Source organism: Equus caballus, chromosome 1, assembly GCF_041296265.1.
Source record: "Equus caballus isolate H_3958 breed thoroughbred chromosome 1, TB-T2T, whole genome shotgun sequence".
In the NCBI taxonomy this organism is placed as follows: Eukaryota; Metazoa; Chordata; class Mammalia; order Perissodactyla; family Equidae; genus Equus; species Equus caballus.
In genome coordinates, this window is record NC_091684.1 from 104,284,298 (window position 1) to 104,305,700 (window position 21,403).

Consider the following 21,403-nt stretch of genomic DNA (forward strand, 5'->3'; position numbering starts at 1 on the left):
GTGATAAGAGCTATATCTGTACAGCATGGCTAAGCAGTGACAAGAATGCAGAGAGGTGTAAATGCCAGGGTGGGGGATGAGAAGCAAAGAGATCGGGGAAAAAGCCAGGGCCAGAAATGGAGTGCTCCTGTCCTGCATGTCATGCTCCCAGGAGCTGAGCGCGACAATCAGCTTCTCATAAAGGCTATTAAGATGCTGATCCATAGAGCTAGCAGGGCTTGCTGCGCTAGATACATGCAAGAGGAATGATCACAAGTACCGTTATTGAGCCAGACTGGGGAGTAGGTTCTGTCACAGCCACACTGTGCAGTGTTTCAGGGAAGAGTCCAGAGTCCAGGGGTTGGTCTGTACCCCGCTCCTTCATCACGCCCTCCTTTGTGTTCTGTCTCTCCAATGAGATGAACTCCCTTGGGAGTGGGGAATTACCTCTTGTCTCCCCTCCTCCTGTGCCTAGCAGAGTGCTCTGAACATTGGTGTTTAGTCCAAACATTTAAGCAGAAATAAACATATTATTCTGGAGCACACCGTCTTTGCCTACACTGATGCTGCTGACCCAGAAGTTCTTTCCAAGACAAGTCTAGACAGCACCTTGGGAGGAGGAGAGTGCTGAGTGTGAGAGGGCAGTCCTAGAGGACTGCGGCTTCCTGCCACAAAATAATTGTGCTAAAACATGTAAAATTATTAAAAATAGGGCAATGTGGTTATTCCCATTTTACAGTTGAAGAAAGAGGTTCAACGAGTTCACACACTTGTATCTGGACACCTGTGCTCTTTCCACTCCCCTGACCCAGAGATCTGCCTGTTGCCCGGCTGACAGGCCAGGCTCTTCCTAGCGGGGTGCCCATTCCTGGGGGGCCTTATCCCAGCATCCATCGTTCTGCCTGAGTGCTGGCAGTGAGAGTGCAAAGAGGGTTGAGCACGGTCAGAGCCCTGCGGGAGGGGCCGATGGGCATCCTACGGAGCCCCTCTGGCGCCTGGCCCTTTGCTGGACGCTGTGACGCCAGTGTTACACAGGAGCAGGCGTCCTCGCCCCCACTTTCGCCCTTACAAAGAGAAGCTCCGAGGCGAAGAACTGCTGTCGGCCCAACGCCGGTGGGAGTGGAGGGAGACCGGGGGACCCCACTTGCCCCGGGCCAGGTCCTTAGCCTGAAGGTGGCGAGCTTGGGACAGAGGCCCTAAGGGAGCGGTGCCCACGTGGGGGCAGGAGTGCGGGCGTGCGGGTCGCGGACAGAGACCCCCACCCGAGGGCTCGCGGGCCGCACTGGGACTGGGAAGGCGGAGCAGGTGGAGCGCGGGGGCAGGCCCTGGGCAGGCTCCGCCTCCCGGACAGGCTCCGCCCCCTGGGCGCGGGTTTAAAAGAAGGGAAGGCGGGCGCCGCACATTGGGGCGGTGGCGAGGCGCGCCGGGTAGAGCTATGACCCTGCGGGCGGGGGGCGCGCGGCTGTTCGGCGGCCTCCTGCTCTTCGCTCTGCTCGCGGCCAGCACCGCCCCGCTCGGCTGGGATCTCCCGGAGCCCCGCAGCCGGGCCGGCAAGATCCGAGTGCACCCGCGGGGCAACCTCTGGGCCACCGGTAAGTCTTCGGGACCCCGGCAGGCGCCCCTCACCCTCCTCTGACCCCATGTTCCTTCTCTGGCTGTTCTTCAGCCATGGACACTAGTGTCCCGGCTGGTGGGAACCCTGGAACTCATCTGATTTAACAGATGGGGAACCTGAGAGCCAGATCGGTCAGTGACTTGGCTAAGAGTATTCAGCCAGTTTAAAGCAGACCTGGGGCTGGATCCTAGATCTGCCCTCCAGCTGATTCTACTTAGGCAAGATTCTACTGAATCTTCTAACCTCTGGCGTGTCTTCTCTCTGCACCTCCACCTTCCAGGCACCTATTCCTTCTCCACTTCCTTCCCTGCCCTTTCCTGTCCCTCTTCTAAGCAGGGAGCACAACTGGCAGAGTTTCTCCCTGGCCCTGGGCCATGCCTCCCTCCTTCCAGCCATGCCATCTCCACCCTCTCTACCTGTTCAGGAAAAGCTGAGGTACAGGCTGTCAACCCCGGGGGTCTTTGCAGCTCCTTGGTGAGAAGGAGAAGGAGGAAAGTTGTGTATCTTCTTGCCACGAGAACTGAAAGATGGGAGAGGTCAGGAACTTCCCCACTGGGATCAGATCCTCACTCCCTGACTTCTTTGTGCCTCCGCATCTCATTTCTAGGTCACTTCATGGGCAAGAAGAGTCTGGCCATCCCATCCCCACTGGGGACAGCTCCCCACATCTCCCTGAGGGACCAGAGGCTGCAGCTGAGTCATGATCTGCTCAGGATCCTCCTGCTAAAGAAAGCTCTGGGCCTGAGCCTCGACAGCCCAGCATCTCACACCCAGGTGAGCCAGGCCCCCACCTTGGGCCCAGGCCAGGCTCAGCCAGGGCTGCCCCTGGATCCAGCACTGGGCTTAGGGTGTAACTGCCCCACCAGGGCGTGATGGACCCCAGAAAGCCAGAGATTTCTGGCTCTCCCTGTGATCAGAGCTCAAAGGGAGAGGACTCCAAAGAAAGGAAGCTGACCCTCCCAGCAAACCCCATGGAGCAAGAAGTAGGGGAAGAAGTTCCCCTCACCTATTGCCCAATTTACAGTCAGAGCCTAGGATTACCCAGCCTCTTGCAGCAGGGCTTTCCCTCGCCAGTCCACACAGATTTGCCGCACCCCAGTTTTCCACCTTTGCAGTGCCCTGTATGTCCTTGTAGCCAGAGTTGGGACCCTGAGCCCCAGAGAGGGAAGAGAAGAGTCAGTTATCAGCCAAGACAGAGTTTGGATCTTGTTTACCATGACCAGTGCTCTTCCCAGTCTCTCATCTGCCTCAGTGACCCATGGCAGGGTCTCAACCTCAGCACTCTTGACATTCTGGGCTGGATAATTCTTGGTTGTGGGGGCTAGCCTGTGCATTGCAGGCAGTGTAGCAGCTTCCCTGGTCTCCATCCACTAGAGCATCCTCCCTCTCCACCGCACAATTTTCACAACGAAAAATGCCTCTAGATGTTGCCAGAGGTCCTCTGGTGAGGGGACGGGGGAGGGAGCCAACATCACCCCTGGTTGTAAACCACTGACCTATGGGGGTTCAAGGCCCTAAAGCTGGAGCCCAGCCGCCTTAGTCTCCAGCCTGGTAGAGGGGCAGCTCTTCCATTCCCTGCTCCTGGTGCTGTCCCCACTCCACCTTCCCTGGTCCTCTGTTGCTGTGTGCAAAATGGCAGTGTGATGTGGTAGAATGTGGGTTCTGGCAACAGTGTCCTAGGCTCATAACCCAGCTGCTTAGTAGCTGTGTGACCTTAGAAATGTCAGTTAACCTCTCTAAGCCTCATCTTCTCATCCATCAAATGGATGATGCCTGGCACATACAAAGCACTTAGTAAACGGGTGCTATTACCGGTCCGTGAGCCCCCTGGCAGCACCTGTTGCTGACTCACCTTTGTATCCCTAGCATGTAGTCTGTATGTTTTGAAAGAAGGGAGGGGCATTCCCTAGAGAAGGTCCAGCCCCAGTCAATCTCACTGACTCTCCTGATGCACAGAACCCCCAGCCACTAAGGGCAGGAGCTTGGGCTGGCTGAATCTGAAGGGAGACAATGTCACCTCTGGGGCTGTTGGTCAAAGGCCTGAAACATGCAGACAGCTAGAAAGCAGTACCTAGCCCTTGGGGATGGGGCTTCAGAAGTGAGGGCTGGGGCAGAGCTGGGGGCAGGGGAGTGAAAACACTGACTCTTGCCCAGGACCAGGCACTGTACTTGGACTTTACTTCCATGATGTCCTTTGACTGTCGTGCCCATTCTCTGAGGTTGGGGCTGTTATTCTGAGAAAACCATTGCCCCAACCCCTCTCAGGCCCTTCTTCAGGGAGAAAGGTGCTGGGGGACCTGCCTCAGCTGAGAACCTACCCCTCCTACCTCTGTGGATGCCTAGCCCTTAGGAATGGCAGGATGCCCCTATCATTTGCCCCTTCTGCCCAGGTTAATTCCTCTGTGTGTTCCCCTTCAGCACAGGAGGCTGCTGGTACAATTGCTGCAGAAGTGATGCCATTAACGAGGAAGACAGGACGACATGGCTTAGCTTGTGCCCACCCAGGGAAGGTGCTGAATGGGACCCTGGCAGTGGCCCCATCTGGATGTAAATCCTGGGCTCAAATCTCGGTTGTTACTCCATTACTGTGATTTCTAGTTGAGTCACCAGGAATATTGCCAATGCAGACACAAATTATGTTCCTACTGTATGTCTTGCTTCCCTGTTGAAGTTATGAATAAAACCCTCCTCTTTACATAGAATGTCTGGCCCTCTCCTTCCAGCCAGGTTTGACGGAATGGGAGGGAAAGGGGGCTGGAGGACCGGGTCTTCAGTGAGATGGGGCTGGCTCCAAAAAGCCCAGAACACTCCACGGTACTAGCCAGGCACTGACTCAGGACTCCTACTCATTCGCTCATTCAGCAAGCAGGTACTCAACGCCTGCTGGATGCCAGGTCCTGTGCCAGGCGCTGGGTTCTCCTCTCGCCTCTGCCACCTACTGGCACAGGCAGGTCTCTCCTGTTTCCTCGCCTGTAAAGGGAGCTGCCTGCACTACACAGCGGGGCTTTGCTTACCCCATCTTATTTCTTCCTCGCGCCAAGCTCTGAGGGGAGTGTCCGGCACACACAAGGGAGAGCGCCGGGCTGGGATCCAGACCCCGCTGTCCGCTTCCTCTCTCCGCTTGCCTTGGGTAAGGTTGCCAGAGTTAGCAAGTAAAAATACAGGACACCCCGTTAAATTCGAATTTCAGATAAACAATAATCTTTTCGTACAAGATGTCCTAAATATTGTACGGACATACTCAAAATTCGAATTTAACGGGGCGTCCTGTTGGCCTTGGTCCTCTGATCTGCAAATACCCGGTCGTAAAACAGGCGGGTATTTGGTCCCTCAGGCTCACCTGGAGCTGACATCCTGGGAATCCCTGATTTTACGTCATTTTTCCCGGAGCTCTTACCCGGAGAAGCCCTGACCCAGCCGAGCGAGGGCACGGCGCGTCTGCGGCTGCGCCCCAACACTTCTCCGCCCCGCCCCTGGCGAGAGGCCACGCCCCCCGGCAAGGGCAGGCCGCGCACACTCCTCGCGAGAGGGCCGCGCGGGCCAAGGGAGGTTCCGAGGCGGAAGTGGGGCGGCGGAAGTGAGGAACCGGAAGCGACAGTTGCCATGGAGCCCGCGGAGGACTGGCTGGTGGAGTCGTTGCGCTTGTAAATTCTGTGGGCTTGGGACCTGGGCTCCGGGCCTGGGCGGGCGCGGGTGGGGCGCGTGGGGAATCCTGGCGTGCATGGGGCGGCGCTGGCCGCGGGGCGGGGCCTCGGCTGCCTGGTCTGGGACACGGCGCCTTCCTGTGGGCGCAGGTCGGGTGAGGTTCTGCTAAGGGCAGTGCTTGGCAGGATAATAACATAAGGGGGCAGTTATCTTGCGCCAGCCTGTGAGTTCAGCCGTGAACGTGGGTTAGCTCGTTGATTCCTCGCATCACCCTCGGGGAGTCCGGGTACCCTGGGAGTTCCACCTTACAGATGCGGAGCGAGGCTCCGGGGAATTGGGACTGGCCTGGTCCCAGGCGCGCAGCGGGTAAAATGTGTAACAAGACTTGATCCCAGCGCGGCCTGGCTGCAGAGCCCGGGCCCCCAGCCACCCAACCGTGCTGCCAGCTCAGTTCCTTAACAACAGTGCAGTGTCGTGCACCGGCCGACGTTGTGTTCCTGTCGTGTAGGTACCAGGATTTCCATGCGTTCGACCTCTCGGAAGCCACTCGAGTCCTTGAATGGATTGGTGACAAAGGTGATAAGCCCTGCCTGGCCCTGAAGGAGGCAGAGTCCCACTCCTCGGGCTGGGACTCGGGAGCTCAGCTCAAAGGGATGCAACCCACTCTTCTGGGAGCCTGAGGGCCTCCTGGTCCCTGGTAGCAATTGTGTGGCCAGGCAGCACTTATGTTTCTCCTTTAAGATCTAGATTTGGGGCCAGCCCTGGTGGCCTGGTGGTTGGGTTCCATCCCCGGGAGGGACCTACACTACTGTCAGCAGCCACGCTGTGGCAGCGACCCACATACAAAATAGAGAGGAAGGTTGGCACAGATGTTAGCTCAGGGACAATCTTCCTCAGCAAAAAAAAGATCTAGGTTTCTTCCACACCCCAATACAAGACTGTATACCAATGGCAAAGGAGTTTATCGTTGCTTTGGAGGATTTGGCAGAGTTTCTAGACCCAGCCGTGATGCAGTCTTTCTAGCAGTTTGTCACAGTTACTTCTGCTTCTTTTTCCAGGAGTCTTTGTTGCTGGCTATGAAAGTCGGAAAAAAAATGAGATTCTTCATCTGACATTACCTTTCAGACTTTCTGTAAAAGAAAACCAGGTAAGTTGAAATACAAATGCTGAGTATATGTGTCTACTTTTACTCATGTTTGAAACCTTTATGGAGCCCCTGTTGTCTACTGGATATCGTCCTGGCTGCTAGAAAGAGTGACAAGCCCTGGGCCTGCCCTTACAGTCTAGTAGAGGGAGGCAAATATGCACAGAGATAGGTGCTTCAGAATGTCATGATTTACAGAGGGCTCCTGGAGGAGGAGGTCAATTTTGTTTTGTTAAAAATAGATTTAGGGAGCCATTAGGGTATAGAGGGTGGTTAAGGTCCCCTAGGATGAATGTGTAGTGTATAAGAAATAAGAGGAGAAATGACTAGAGCCAGAACCTCAGGGATACATTTAAGGAGTGAGTAGAGGAAGATGAGCCCACAGGGAAGGCTGAGAAGGAATCGTCTTTGAAGTAGGAGTCTCAGAAAAGGTTAGTGTTTCCGAAGCCAAGAGAAGAGTATGTGTCAACAAGAAAAGAGTTCTCTCTCTCTCTCTTTCTACCTGAGCCCTTGATGTGTGGCCCCAGGTATGCTGTGTAATTTCCAGGTCTTGTAAGGAACAAACCTTTATATTTTCCCCCCAAAAAAGAAGGGAAGAGTTGATAGCTGCCTAATGTTGCTATAGAATCGTTCAGACTCATCTGATAGGGCCGCCTGGCAAATTCCCTGCCTAGGGCTCTTGGTCGCCCGCGTCCCCACCACTCCAGCTTCAGCCGGGAGCTTGCCCAGACTGAGCTTGACGAGAGGCCTGGTTTACCTCCCACCTCACCCCTGGCTTTTCATCTCTTGCCTTACGGCCACCTCCTTTTCCCCTACTTCCAGTTCCTCACGTGCAGATAGTAGATAGCTCTAGTGGCTAAGAGCATGAACTTTGGTTACACAGACCTGGGTTCAGATTCACAACATAATCCCTGTGTGACCTTCGAAAAGTTGCTTAAGCTCCCTGTGCCTTAGTTTTGTCATTTTAGAATAGGGATAATTATAGTACCTACATCACTGGTGGTTGTAAGAATCCAACTTGATGAAGTAGATAAAGCACTAAACACAGCGGCTGCTGCAGTGAACACTGGGTAATTGGTGGTTGTATATTTCTGCTGCTGGAAGAACCCATCTGACTTCCAGTGGGTGGTGTGGGAGGATGGGGAATGTGTCAGTTGGCTGATAACATTCCAACTTTCTTTGATGAGGCTGTTAGGCCTCTGTGAGTCCTCTAAGAAGGCCTGGAGTATCAGACTTGTGCTGTAGTGAGAGGGGCTGGGGAAAGGTTAGAAGGGTTTTGAATGTGCAGGGCAGAAAGGAAGCCGTCTGTGTAGGCAGCTGAGACCCGTGTTTATAAATAGCAGCCACCGAGGCCCTGCAGGGAGCAGTATCTGTTGGCAGCTGAGCATCCTGCATGGCTGCCTGCTGCCTGGGCTCTAGCTCCTTACCTAGAGCACGTCTGAAACAGCTCTTTGGAGAGCAGGCCCTATCTGATCGGCCGCCCCTTTGTATTTTAGGGCTTGTTCCCGGAAAGAGATTTTAAGGTCCGCCACGGAGGATTTTCAGACAGGCCTGTCTTTGATCTGAAGCATGTGCCGGACACCAGGTACGGTCAGCTCTGTGACCCAGACCTTCTGTTCAGGATGGAGTGTCTGGAAACACCAGGGGTATCCTGCCTTTTCATCCCCAGCCCTACCCCCTCAGCACATGGGCACACGTGAGCACATGGGCACACGTGAGCACATGCATGCACATGCAGAGATCTGAAATACAAAGAAAGCATGGCTGGGTGCCTTCATGGTCTCTCACAGACCTTTTGACCAGTGTAACCCACAGATCGCTGGGGTTGCTCCGGGGAATAGATATAGAGAAGAACGTCGCTCTTAGTTTCTCAGAGAGCTGATGGTTGGGGCTGATAGCTCAGTTGGCAGAGGCTGAGAGTCTCTGGGTCAGGGTTGTGTCTTCAGGCTCCATGCTGGTGTCCTCTCTGGGACACGTCACAGCATGTGGAAGCCTGTGCTCAGTCCTGTGACTCGCCAGGAGCTGTGGCCTGTCCCTAAAGTGGAGGGAGCCTGCCCCTCTCCCGTTAAATGAGATGACGGGTCCTGATGACCCCTTCCTGCAGTAAGCTTCCCTGATACGGAGAGTATACGAATCCCGGGCTGAGGGGCTGAAGAAGGGAAAGGCTGGGGGACGTGGGTGAGCTCCCCACTGTCTGGACTGAGATTCCTATCCATCCTGAATAGGTTGCTGGTGACCAGTGGCCTTCCAGGTTGTTACCTGCAGGTGTGGCAGGTCGCAGAGGACAGTGGTGAGTGAATTTGACTTGGTGGGGGTTTGGGTTGTAGGAAAGCCTGATACACACCCCCACCCCCTAATCTGAACCAATTAAGAAGTTGACTCTTGGGGCCAGCCTGGTGGTGTAGTAGTTAAGTTGGTGTGTTCTGCTTCGGCAGCCCAGGGTTCACAGGTTCAGATCCCGGGTGTAGACCTACACACTGCTTGTCAAGTCACACTGTGGTGGCGTCCCACATACAAAATAGAGGAAGATTGACGCAAATGTTAGCTCAGGTGCAATCTTCCTCAAGCACAAAGAGGAAGATTGGCAACAGATGTTAGCTCAGAGCCAATCTTCACCAAAAAAAAAGAAAAGAAAAAGATAGTGACTCAGAGCCAAGTGGGAATTAAAATGCAGTATCCTTTAATGCAGGCAAAGATGAGTTAGCAACCACAGCATGGCACACAGGCCCCAAATGGAGCTTCCTGGAACTTGCTCCAGGAGTTGAGTTTACCAACCCAGTCATAGGCAGAGCACCTCGTGAACCAGGGCCTCTCCCCCAGGCAGGGGCAGAGGCAACGGCAGAGCTAGGGCTGTTTGGGTGAGCTCACCTCCTGGAGGGAAAGGAGGCAGCGAGGAGGTCCCCGCTCTTTGCACGCACACTGGTCTCACGGAAGGAAAATAGTGAATGAGCAAAAGGCTGCGCTCACCAGTCTCCACCTCAGAGAAGTCGCTCTGCTCCCCAACAGGGGACCACAACGGGGCAGAAAGTGTTAGTCCTGTTCCCTCTGGGAGCGGAGGGGAGTTCCCTAGTGGGAAGTAGCTGGCCCTCCAGCAGTGGGTTTGCAGTTTCCCCCACAGGCAGGCACCAGAGCATGCAGTCCTGACCCAGCCCCTTCTCCACGTCCCTCCGTGAGAGCATTGTTGGCAGTGTGGATGTTGCCTCTGAGCCACAGGCCCCAACTCTGGGAGCCCCCCCCTCGCCTGTGTGGTCCTCTGCCCAGGCCCACACCACCTCGCTGGGTGCTTCCCAGAACCTGCCACGGCTTCAGCTTCTCCCAGGCTTCACTGCTGCAGAGGGGCTGGGCCTGCTCATCTGCTTGTGAGGGCACTGACCCCGTGGGCTTTCCTTGTTGTTTCTCCCCATTTTAAGTGTACAATTCTGTGATTTTTACTAAGTTTAACAAGTTGTGCAACCAGCACTCTGAGTCAGTTTTAGAACATTTTTCAAAACCCCGGTAAGATCCATCATGCCATTTACTGTTAATCTGCACGCCCACACCCTGCCCAGGCAGCCACTGATCTACTTTCTCTCTCTAATAGATGGCCTTTTCTGGACGTTTCATATCAATGAAATCACACGATATGTGGCCTCCTGTATCGGGCTTCTTTCACTTAGCATGCTGCTTTTGTGGTCCACCATGACATAGTGTGTATTGCTAGTTTGCTCCTTTTTATGATGAACAGTGCTCCACTGTGTGGATGTTCCACGTTTGTCTATCCTTTCATGAGTTGAGGGATCTGATTTTTGGCTGTTATGAATGATGCCACTAAGAACGTTCATGTGCAAGTCTCTGTGTGGACGTACGTTTCCATTTCTCTTGGATAGACGCTGAAGAAACTTCCAGACTGTTTTCCACAATGGCGTCATCATTACCATTCCCACCAGCAGTCTGTGAGGGTTCCCGTTTCTCCGTGTCCTCACCAACACTTGTTATTGTCTATCTCTTTTATTAGCTCCATCCTAACTGTGTGAAATTGTCTGTCATTGTGGTTTTCATTTGCATTTCCTCAGTGACTATAACGTTGAGCATTTTTTCGTGTGCTTATTAGCCATTCATGTGTCTTCTTTGGTGAAATGCCTGTTCAAATCTTGATGAGGGAGTTTTGCTGTCGTTCTTGCCCCCAGCAGGCTGAGACAACATGCTGTCACAGACCCTTTGAGATTGTGCTTTCACTGTACATTTTGGTAGGTATCTGTTCAGGTTAGTCAACAATTTGTAAGATGCGACAGTGATCTTAGTGAGTGTGTGTTGTATTCCAGGCCGTGTACTAAGCACTTTCCACTCGTGATCTCTTTAAATTCTCGTGAGTCTGACAACAAACTCTGTGCCAGAGAGGCTAACTTGTTCAGAGTCACAAAGATAGTAGCAGAAGCAAGACTTAGGTCTGGTTTGACTTCAGAGTCTGCTCATAGCCATGCCTGGCGGTAGCTGTGGTCAGATAATGATAATTCATCTCAGCATGGATGTAGGGGCTCTGAAAAAAGTTGGCGGGGTGTTTGCCGGCCAGCAGTGTGGGCTATGCCACCAGTTTGCTTAGAGCTGGTTCCTGGGGGTAAATCTATCCACGAAAGGTCACGTTTATAATAATAATAATTATCATTATTACTGTTATTTGTAGCAGTAGCTAACATCTCATCATTCAGTGAACAAACATTCATTGTGTGCTTCCGATGTGTCAAACATTGGGCAGGGTTCTGGGGTTACAGCAGCAAGCAAAAACATTTGTTCCTTGCTTTCTTGTTGCTTATATTTTATCACATATTTTGCCCATTTATTTTTTTAAGATTTTGTTTTTATTTTTTATTTTTCCTTCTTCCCCCAAAGCCCTCCAGTACATAGTTGTATATTTTAGTTGTGGGTCCTTCTAGTTGTGGTGTGTGGGACGCCGCCTCAGCATGGGCTGATGAGCAGCGCTAGGCCCGCACCCAGGATCCAAACCAGCAAAACCCTGGGCCGCCGAAGTGGAGCGCGTGAACTTAACCACTCGGCCACAGGGCCAGCCCCTGTTTTTCCCACTTTTTGATTGGCTTTTTTTGTCTTGATTGAGTTGTAGGAGTTCTTTGCACATTCTGGGTACAAGTTATTTTTCAGATAGTGTGTTTTGCTAATATTTCCTCCCAGTCTGTTACTTGTCTTTTCATTTTCTTAATAGTGTCCCTTGAAGCATAAAAGTTTTAAATTTTGATGAGGTCCAATTTATCAGTGTTTTCTTTTATGGAGTGTATTTTTGGTGTTATATCTAAGAAATCTTCACCTAACCCATAGATTTTCCCCTATTTTTTTTCCCCCAAAGTTTTATTGTTTAACTCCAACATTTAAGTCTCTGATCTCTTTAGCATTGACTTTTGTGTACGGTATGAGGTAAGGGTCTAAGTTCCTCTTTTTGCATGTGAATATCCAGTTGTCCCAGCACCTTTGTCAAAAAGCCTAACCTTTCTCCATCCATTTGCCTTGGTGCCTTTGTTGAAAATCAATTGCCCATAAATAGAAGGATTTATTTCTGGACTCTCAGTTCTCTTCCATTGATCAATATGTCTGTCCCTATGCCAGTAACTTGTAATTGTTTTTATCTTTACCTAAAAGTAGGCTGTGTGGGACAGCAGTGGGTTAAAGACGAGAGCAGGGGAGTCTTTCTAACAGCTTGGAGGCGCCTTGGAGCTGCCTTTTGTCCTGACAGGGCCTGGGGTGCCGGTACCTTAAAGACCCTGGAGCCTCAGGCCTAAGGGAGCAAATGGCCCAAGGGACTTACTCTGACACTCTTGGGAGTCGGAAATCAGATAAAAAGTTTTCTTCGCCTAGATATTAGTGCAGAATATTCCAGAGCCTCGGGAAGACTGGCCAGCTGTTTTCCCAGAAGCCTAAAAGCACAGCATTGTCTTGGTGAATTTTCCGAGCTCCAGGTTTTGACCCACAGCTTTGATGTCTCAGAAACCTGACTTTGTCAGTGCATCCACAACAAATCGAATCTGTTTATGGGGGCTGACACCCTCACCGGACTCACAGGACTGCTGTCTAGGCCAGAGTTCATTTATTAGTTTATAATGACAAAGTAAGTACCCATAAAAGGGGAGTAGTCCAGGTCCTTATTCTTTGCCTATAGAAGACCTAACCTAATCAAAGGCTTGTGATAAACTTAACCCAAACAAGGGGAATTAGCTCAGAGCTTTCTAAGTTGTGTTTCACGCGCCTAGGCACAGGGTATGAACCTGTGAGGGCGCACTGCCCAGCCAAGAGCTGCCCACGCCCCTGGGCCGCGCCAAGCCCCTTCTCAGCCCGGGGGCGTGGAAGTGTCTGAGTTGGAGGAATACATATCTGAAGGTCTCAGCTGAGTGTCACTAGCTGCTTCCACTTTGAAGTTAAATATTTAGTCTGGTGTGGCTCCCTCCACCCTGGACAGGCTCCACTTTCTCTGCCTCTGTGGTTGAACAGCTTGTCTCATGGACACGGCTTCCCTTTAGACGTGTTCACGTGTTTGCTCAGTGTGCCGGTCTGGGAGCCATTCTGGCTCCTTCCAGAGTGTGCCCACCTCTCCTCTGACCCTTTCTATGTTGGTTTAATCTTCAGACACAGCCTTCCTTCCTTTATTGCCCTTGGGGTTCTTGGAGGTGCCTCGCTGTGTCTTTTGCTTTGGTTTCATAGCAGTCTCTCCTCTCAGCTTGGGGCTGCTTTGGAAACATGGCGTGGATTCCCTAGAGGAGGGCACTTCCTTCCCTGTCGTAATTACAGAACAGCTCTCCAGTCGGGCCCTGGAGCCTGTCTTTCCATGGCGTCTTTGACATAGGTCTTTGCAGGCTTTCCCTTGGCGGCCTCCTTCCCCCCGTGTGGGGACAGATCATGTCTGAGAACCCTCCCCTGCTCAGAGCGGCAGCTCCTGGGGAGTCCAACCAGGCCCCTCAGGGTCTGTGGACAGGGGAGAGGGAGCCACTCAGTGTGGCCTGGGAGAGCCAGACAAACTGTGCTTGGGGCGGGTTTGAAGCACAGTCTCATGGGCACTCCGCGGGGACCAGCTCTCATCCTGAGGCTCAGCTGTCGTGTCTTCTCTGAACCTGTGCGGCCCCTGCGGGAGGAGCAGTGAAGCTCAGCAGGTCTGGAGTCAGTGCGCAGAGTCTAGGCTTTGGGAGCAGGACTCAAGGGTCCTCCACCTTCCAGCGCAGCCCAGACGCGTCCTTCTGTGCACTCCTTGTATGTGAGCTCTCTCGAGGGACGTGTTGCCGCGTGCTCACTTGATGAGCTGTGTTAGGCTTGCTTCTCTCATCCATTCCTTCCTCACTCTGACTTTTACCTATCCTTTAGAATTATAAAAAATACGTATTTTTCAGAGAATGTGGAAACCAAATAATGAGCCCCCTCTTGGAGCGAGAAGATATAAAATGGAAAATATGCGTCTCTCTTTAAGTAGTTTGTCCAGCAGACTGCTTGTTCTGAACTGTGTATAAATGGCTTGTATTAAGAGTAGCCACAAATGTAGACTGCTCCGGGGACAAGAGCCTGCCTGCTCACCATGCAGGTTGAGACAAACAGGTCAGACTGCAGGCCAACCCAGCTTGGGGACCAGTATGTCCTTCTTATGTTCAGTGTAAAAAAGACGTGGGCTTGCTTGCCCAGGCTGCCTTTGAAGACCACACACCTGCCCTGTAACCTTCACCTCCTAGGCTTCAGCAAATTGCCTGAGGTCGTGGAACGTGTTTTTGAAGAAATAATAGTAGTTCTTGAACTCTGTACCTGTTATTTTCACTTAAGGTGTAAATGACATCGTCAGCATGTTCTTTCCTGTTCTCTTCCTTTACTCGTTCACCACAAAACTATAAAAAGCCAGAACTGCTTTTGGGGTTTTGAGGTGGCTGCTCTGATTCATTATCTCTCATTTGCAAAATAGTTTATAAGACAAATTACAAAGAATTTAAAGCACTTCCAACAGTTTCAGAAATGGAAACATAATGCAGAGTGTTTAGTCTCCACGTCCGCTCCTGCCAGCTGTCAGCTCCCTTCTCCCTTGTCCTTCTAAATGTTCTGGGGAAGGCTGGCTGGCCTTCACTGTGTAATGTTTCAAACCTTCCTTAACATCCTGGATTTTAGTCTCTTCCGCTTTCCCCCAGATGTTATCCAGGCTGTCAGCACCATTGCGGTCCACGAGAAAGAAGGGCATCTCTGGCCTAGGGTAGCCATCTTCTCGTCAGTGGCACCTGGCATCCTCCACGGGGTGAGGCTCAGCAGTCTGAAGGTCGTGGATCTGGAGTCCCAGAAGACCATGTACACCTCAGGTACTGCAACAGCTCACGCCTTGCTGGCTCCTCCAGCCAGCGTCTGCCTCCCAGCCCTGCTCGGCCATGTTTGAAATTGAATTCAACCCTGTGCGCCAAATGCTGGGTTAACAAGATGCACGAGAGGCGAGCCCTGGCCTGAGGGGCTCCTGCTCTGGGGTTTCGAGAGGCAGTCCTGGGGACCAGCACCCACCAGCTGAGTAGAATATGGCGAGATGAGCGGGCGAGGGGAGATGTGGTTCATTCTGCCTGGACTGCTGGGAAGCTTCCCAGAGGAAGGGACTTGTGACCGGCCAGTCCCTCTGACGCCAGCAGCTTTTCTCTTTCGGCCTCTGTCTTCCAGGTGTCAGTGACAGTGACGAGCTGAGCAGCCTGCAGGTCCTCGATGCACACACCTTTGCCTTCTGCTGTACCTCGGGCCGGTTGGGGCTCGTGGACACTCGCCAGAAGTGGGCCCCGTCAGAGAATCTCAGCCCCTGCCCTGGGTCCGGTGGGGGGAGGTGGTGTGCAGAAGTTGGGGGTAGGGGCCGGGGCCCTGGGCCCCACATTGCCAGCCTTGGCTCAGATGGGCATCTCTGTCTTCTTGACTGCCGGGATCTCTCCCATCCTGAAAGCTCAGTCCAGTGCGCGGTGTCCACACCCAGCCCCGCCCCAGAGCTGCTGCGAGTGACGTGGGCTCCAGGCCTGGACAACTGCCTGGCCATTTCAGGTACTGCTGAGCAGGACTTTTGTCCGTTATTTGACCTCTCTCTTCTAGGGAATACCAGGTGCTCAGGAAGAAGCTTGTAGCTCCATAATAAATCTGGCCCCAGAAGTTAAAGTTGTGCACAGAGAAGCTCTGGATTAGTTCTCCAGGTTTTTCAGCAGCAGGCCCGTCCCCATTCTGGCTACTAAACGTCCATACACTGGTAGCAGGCCTTTCCTATCCCAGCAGGAATTCAGTGCTGAGGTTGGTGGAGAGGCCTAGGACAGCTGTGGGGCTGTACCGGAAAGACATACAGATAGATGTCAAGGGCGCATCTCAGTCTGCTTGGTTTTCAAATTATAGCAAGCTGGCTAGGTCAGCAGGCTCCCAGGTCTGGCCTGGCATATCTAGTTGAATGAGGGTATTTAATGAGGGTATCCAAAAGCCAGTGGGAAGGGTAGTTGAGAGAGCAAGAAAGGGTCATTGATAACAGCAGAATCCAGAAGGAGCAGAAGAGAAGCACAGACGGGTGGAGGATTGGCTGTTTGGTAACAGGAAGACACAGGATGGAGCGAATGTGGTAGAGCTAGGTCACGGGGGGACCGGGGTGTCCCTCTCTACAGGCTTCTGTTTCTCCATCCACTAGGAGACAAGGCCATCCACTGAGAGGGACCCAGAGGTGGAGGGGTTAGAATTTGGGCAAGTGGAAAAGGTTTGAAATAGTCTCTTAAGGCTCAGTTTTGTGCAGAAAACAATAGTACCTATTTCGTACAGATGTGAGGATTAAAAGAGAGAACGCACGTCCAGCGTCAGCCTTGGGCCTGGCACATGACAGATGTCCAGTGGATGTTTGTCGCTCGTGCCTCCTGGAGCCGTCATCTGCCCACACTCAGGGCAGATGTTACGTGCTCTTCGGTTGGGCTTTAAGTATCTTGTTACTGTTTGATTCCTCATCCTATAGCCTGTTTTGGTACCATAGAGCAAATTATAGAAAGTATTTTAGAGATGCAGTGTCACTCTTCTCTTTTCTTGTTCTTCCTCAGGTTTTGATGGGACTGTCCAGGTCTATGATGTCATGTCTTGGGATGGAATGGGGGGCCAAGCAGAACCTCTCTTCACTCACAGAGGTCACGTCTTCCTAGATGGCAATGGGATAGACACTGCTCCACTGGTCACCACCCATACCTGGCACCCCCAAAAGCCAAGGACCTTGTTGTCTGCAGCGAGTGACGCCTCTCTGCACGTGTGGGACTGGGTGGACCTCCGTGCCTCCTGCTGACACCAGCATCTCTGCCCAGGCCTCTAGGAAGAGGAGGAGCTACGTAGCAAGGCTTCTGATTTAGGACTCGAGGACCACAGGTCTCTGTCACCAGCTGAGCAGCCTTGGGCAAGTTAACCAGCCTCTCCTAGCCCCAGTTTCTTTATTGCAAAATGAGACTAGTAATACCTCGCAGGGTTGTTGGGAAAAGTAGAAGTAATATGTTAAAAAGTAACTGGTAGCATGCATGGCACGATAAATATTTGGCAGCTCCTGTTGGATGTGGGAGCCCGTTTCCCACAAGTGTGAAATGCGCTGCTTTCTGCCTGTCTGTATTCACAACACCATAGTGAGAATCAGAATCAGAAGAGCTGACAAATGTAAACTTGTTTCGTTTACAAACGTTTTTATAGAACTAAAACCAATTAAGATGAAAAAAGTCAACCCCAGTAGCAATGAAGGAAATAGCAGTTAAAACAAGATTATGCCATTCTTGCCTACCAAATTGCCAAATTTTAAAGCATTATTACTTTCTACAGCTGAGAGCGGTGTCATGATGCATGTTCAACAGGAGCCAAGCAGCAGTGAGGGTCTTTCTCCCGGGCGTGTAGTGTGGCATTGTGCAGCTGCCCAGCTTACATGTCCAGGCTCCTGGGAAATGACAATTGACATTTGCTAATCTTTTGCTGTTACAAATAGTGTGAAACAACTTTTGTACCTATGAACAGTATGTCTGTAGATAAATTTCTAAGGCGGAGGATATGTGCGTTTTTAGGTTTTATAAATACTGCCAAAGTGCGCTCCGTAGAGACGGTGCCGATGTATGACGGCAACAGTCATGGCTGTTTCTCCTGCCTCACCCGCAGTCTGCCTCGTGGCCTTTGCCAGTCGCTGTGACTGGTTATTATGACGGGTCCCGTCTTGGGAGGTCAGGGAGGGACGCAGGTGTCCCCACAGCTGTGGGGGAAGGAGGTGACGCTAGTGGTTCTGATTCTCTCAATCAGCATTCGCTGCGTGTTGCTGTGCACCAAGTACCAGGCTGAACGCTGGGATACGAGACACAGACGTACAAATATGGCCCAGTAGAGGGGGAGCTGGGGGGAGCACTCAGAGGGAAGGGGCCACGTGTTCTGGGAGCACAGAGGGCGGAGTAGCCACCTCTGCTTGGTTAGAGACCAGGTGTGATCAGGGAATGTGGTACTCCACGTTGTGTCCTTCCTTCAGGCCTGGAGGGTGGGGGTGGGCGGTGTTCCAGGCACAGGAACAGACAGGAAGACAGAAGCCAGAAAGGGCGCAGCCCCAGTCTGGCAAGCAGAGGAAGTTAGAAATACAACTGAGAAAATGGGCTGTGGCCGATCAGTAATAGCCCTTGAGCCGTGCCAAGGGGCCGAGCCTGGGAGTCCCTGAAGGGCTCCGAGGGACGGGGCGGTGTGAGCCGAGAAGGGAGGCGCTGTTGCGGCTGTGAGTGAGGGCATGTAGACGCCCAGGCAGGAGAAGCAAGGATGTGCGATCAGAGGCCCCTGTCTGCGGCAGGCGTCTTCACGTGCTCTTTCACTGTTTGGGATACGTTTCATGTATGACATGCAACCAGTCAATGACGTGGCTCAGAGTTCCCCCACCCTTAGACTTGGGCAAAATGGATGCCAGGAAGTGAGTCAGACGCAAAATACATGATTCTACTCAAATGAGGTACCTTCAGTAGCCACTTCGTAGAGACAGAGAATGGAATGGGGATTGCCGGGGCTGCGGGGCGGGGGAGTGGGAGTTACTGTTCACGGGTACACAGGGTCAGCTTGGGGTGATGCAGAAATTCTGGAGTTGGATAGTAGTGATAGTTGCACAAAATGTGAATGTACTTAATGTTACACTTAAAAATGGTTAAAATGGTCTTTTCGTGTGTGTGTGAGGAAGATTGGCCCTGGGGCTGGCCCCATGGCCAAGCGGTTAAGTTCGCACGCTCCGCTGCAGGCAGTCCAGTGTTTCGTTGGTTCACATCCTGGGCGCGGACATGGCACTGCTCATCAAACCACGCTGAGGCAGCGTCCCACATGCCACAACTAGAAGGACCCACAATGAAGAATATACAACTATGTACTGGGGGGCTTTGGGGAGAAAAAGGAAAAAATAAAATCTTTAAAAAAAAAAAAAACATTCGCCCTGAGCTGACATCTGTTGCCAATCTTCCTCTTTTTTTTCCTCCCCAAAGGCCCAGGACATAGTTGTATATCCTAGTTGTAGGTCATTCTAGTTCTTCTATGTGGGATGCCGCCTCAGCGTGGCCTGATGAGCAGCACATAGGTCTGCACCCAGGATCCGAACCAGCAAACCCTGGGCTGCCAAAGTGGAACGTGTGAACTTAACCACTCGGGCAGGGGGCCGGCCCCTAAAATGGTAAACTTCATGTTATGTATATTTTGCCACAATTCTTAAAAAGTGGATGCCGGGCCTCACTCCAGCCCTTCCTAGCTGTGCCCTTCTCACACAGCAAGAAGTCCACAGGGCCAAGGCTTTGTGCCCATCTGTACCCACAGATCCTACATTCCTCTTCCAGATCATCTTCCAGGAACCTAGGACCCAGAATTCCCTGTGCAAATGGCCATAGCTGCCGCCAGGGCCTGCACAGCCTCTTCCAGTCCCAGCCTCTCAAGGGCAGACCATGCAGTTAGCGTGTGCACTCTGGGCCCGAGAGGTGGCCAAAGGCTGTTTATGGAGAGTGTGGACAGGGCTTGCGTGTACAGACCAGGGTATGCACACACTTGCAGAGAGGCCTCTCCCACGTCAGAGCCGGGGATGGGAGAGAGCAGGGGAGGGCAGAGGATGGCTCCTCCCACACCACCAGTTTCCATCGTGGAACTCGTGGGAACCCCAAATTTCAAATTCAAAACCTGGCTTCATCACTCCACATCCTCTAGGATGGCTATAATCGAAAAGACAGACTAGAACAAGTCTGGGGAGGCTGCAGAGAAATCGGAACCCTCATACGCCGCCTGGTGGAAATGTAAAATGGTGCAGCCTCTTTGGAAAATAAGTCTGACAGTTCCTCAAAAGGTTAAACGTCGAATTATCATATGACCCAGCAGTTCCACTCCTAGGTATTCATCCAAGAAAATTGAAAACATATGTCCACACAAAGACTTGTAAAGACTGGTACATGAATGTTCATAGCAGCGTTATTCACAACAGCCAAAAGGTGAAACAAGCCAAATATCCACCAACTGAGGACAGAATTAACAAAATGCGGTGGATCCATATGATGGAATATTATTAGACCAGAAAGAGGAATGAAGTACTGATACATGCCACAGCGTGGATGAACTTTGAAATCATGAGGCTGAGTGAAAGATGCCAGTCACAAAAGGCCACTTATTGTGATTCCATTTATCTGAAATGTTCAGAACAGGCAAATCCATAGAGACAGAAAGTAGAGTAGTGGTTGCCAGCGAATGGGGGGGCGGTAGGGAATGGGGAGTGACTGCTAATGGGTAGACGGTTTTCTGGGATGATGAAAATGTTATAAAATTGGGTAGTGGCAACAGTTGTGCAATTTTATAAATGTACTAAAAACAACCAAATTTTAAACTTAAAACCCCAGAAAAACCTGGCCTTCCACATCATAATGAAGTATAGTTGTCAAGGTGGGAGGATAATTTAACAGTCTGTCAGCTTGACTTATAATTCTTAATAGTTAACCCTGTGTTACAGCGTGACCCTCCATTTGTCGGCGTTGCCCAGGGTCTCACTGTGTCGGGGACAGGCCCTGGGTCTGCAGCTGGGGCTAAATGTTTTGAGTGATGGCGAGGTGTTTGGAGAATCAGACTCGGAATCAGGAGTGACAGTTCAACCGCCTCCTTGTTTGCAGAGGAGAACATGGAGCACAGAGGGGTGACGCGGCCTGGACAGGAAGGGAGTCCCCTCAGTTTAATGGACCAGCGAGCCATTCCAGCCAGGGCATGTGGCCCGGAGCAGCTGTGGGAGACGGGATCCTGCTGCTTGCAGCAGGTTTTGATCCCATGGGCTTTCAGCCTGTAAGCATCTCACAGGCCTGAGAGAGATGCGGTCCTTACCTAATGGGCCATGGAAGAGATTCTCAAGTGTAATTTTGACCCTACACAGTCATTTCTATGTACTGACTTTACGGCCCACCCCCTACATAATCTGTGGCTCCCAACAGTTTGTACACTTGGGAGGCTGATATCACATGGTGGTTAAGACCCCTGCATTGGAGTCAAGCCAATCAGGGCCCAAGTCCCAGCTCTGCGTTCGGTTTCCCCCTTGTAAAGAGCCTCATCAAGGGCAGGCCCAGTGGCATAGTGGTTAAGTTCACACACTGTACTTTGGAGGCCTGGGGTTTGTGGGTTGGATCCCAGATGCAGACCTACACACTGCTCATCAAGCCATGCTGTGGCAGTGTCCCACATACAAAATAGAGGAAGATTGGCACAGGTGTTAGTGTGGCAGACAATCTTCCTCAAGTAAAAAGAGGAGGATTGGCAACAGATGTTAGCTCAGGGCCAGTCTTCCTCACACGCACACACACAGAAAACGCTTAATCATAGAACCACCTCGGGGGGGTGGCTGAGATGGTTAAATGAGACCCTGCAGTGAAGTGCTTAGTGTGGGGCCTGACATACCAGGAATAGTCGGTAAATGTAGCTGTGTTGCTTCTCACTCCACGTTCTCGACTGGAGGACTGATACAGCTGTGTTGAAGGACTGCAAAGCTGAAATCCTGGGGAAAAGTAAAAGGAGGTCACACTCTCTGGGGGTGGAGCAGA

At 52.0% G+C, this 21,403-nt stretch overlaps 3 protein-coding genes across 4 annotated transcripts in view; 2 read left to right on the forward strand and 1 right to left on the reverse strand.

Moving 5' to 3' along the window:
- The first annotated feature begins 1,040 nt into the window (after positions 1 to 1,040).
- On the forward strand, positions 1,041 to 4,296 carry NMB (neuromedin B). 2 transcript variants are annotated; one of them, XM_001502607.7, is made up of 3 exons: positions 1,041 to 1,571; positions 2,202 to 2,368; positions 4,013 to 4,296. In XM_001502607.7, exons 1-3 carry the CDS (start codon positions 1,415 to 1,417, stop codon positions 4,046 to 4,048), a joined length of 360 nt encoding a protein of 119 aa, XP_001502657.3. In that variant the 5' UTR covers positions 1,041 to 1,414; the 3' UTR covers positions 4,049 to 4,296. The 2 variants fall into 2 exon arrangements, with proteins under 2 accessions (XP_001502657.3, XP_014589184.1); XM_014733698.3 differs by having other exon boundaries at positions 1,144 to 1,571; positions 4,018 to 4,296.
- Positions 4,297 to 5,088: 792 nt separating this feature from the next.
- WDR73 (WD repeat domain 73) lies at positions 5,089 to 17,389 on the forward strand. The gene is made up of 8 exons (XM_001498408.4): positions 5,089 to 5,238; positions 5,748 to 5,815; positions 6,298 to 6,386; positions 7,880 to 7,968; positions 8,609 to 8,673; positions 14,522 to 14,686; positions 15,030 to 15,395; positions 16,415 to 17,389. Exons 1-8 carry the CDS (start codon positions 5,198 to 5,200, stop codon positions 16,648 to 16,650), a joined length of 1,119 nt encoding a protein of 372 aa, XP_001498458.1. The 5' UTR covers positions 5,089 to 5,197; the 3' UTR covers positions 16,651 to 17,389.
- Positions 17,390 to 20,459: 3,070 nt separating this feature from the next.
- ZSCAN2 (zinc finger and SCAN domain containing 2) overlaps positions 20,460 to 21,403 on the reverse strand; it is a 39,817-nt gene continuing 38,873 nt past the window's right edge. Inside the window, exon 10 of the mRNA XM_014733797.3 lies at positions 20,460 to 21,357. The gene's annotated coding sequence lies outside the window, so the exon portion shown is untranslated. The remainder of the gene's footprint in view (positions 21,358 to 21,403) is intronic.

Excerpts from the sequence above, each read along its gene's own strand:
- NMB (XM_014733698.3), top strand. The coding sequence starts at position 1,415 with ATGACCCTGCGGGCGGGGGGCGCGCGGCTGTTCGGCGGCCTCCTGCTC. Across the intron at positions 1,572-2,201 it reads GGGCAACCTCTGGGCCACCG|GTCACTTCATGGGCAAGAAG; the intron begins GTAAGTCTTCGG and ends TCTCATTTCTAG. Across the intron at positions 2,369-4,017 it reads GCCCAGCATCTCACACCCAG|GAGGCTGCTGGTACAATTGC; the intron begins GTGAGCCAGGCC and ends CCTTCAGCACAG.
- WDR73 (XM_001498408.4), top strand. The coding sequence starts at position 5,198 with ATGGAGCCCGCGGAGGACTGGCTGGTGGAGTCGTTGCGCTT. Across the intron at positions 5,239-5,747 it reads CTGGTGGAGTCGTTGCGCTT|GTACCAGGATTTCCATGCGT; the intron begins GTAAATTCTGTG and ends CCTGTCGTGTAG. Across the intron at positions 5,816-6,297 it reads TGAATGGATTGGTGACAAAG|GAGTCTTTGTTGCTGGCTAT; the intron begins GTGATAAGCCCT and ends TTCTTTTTCCAG.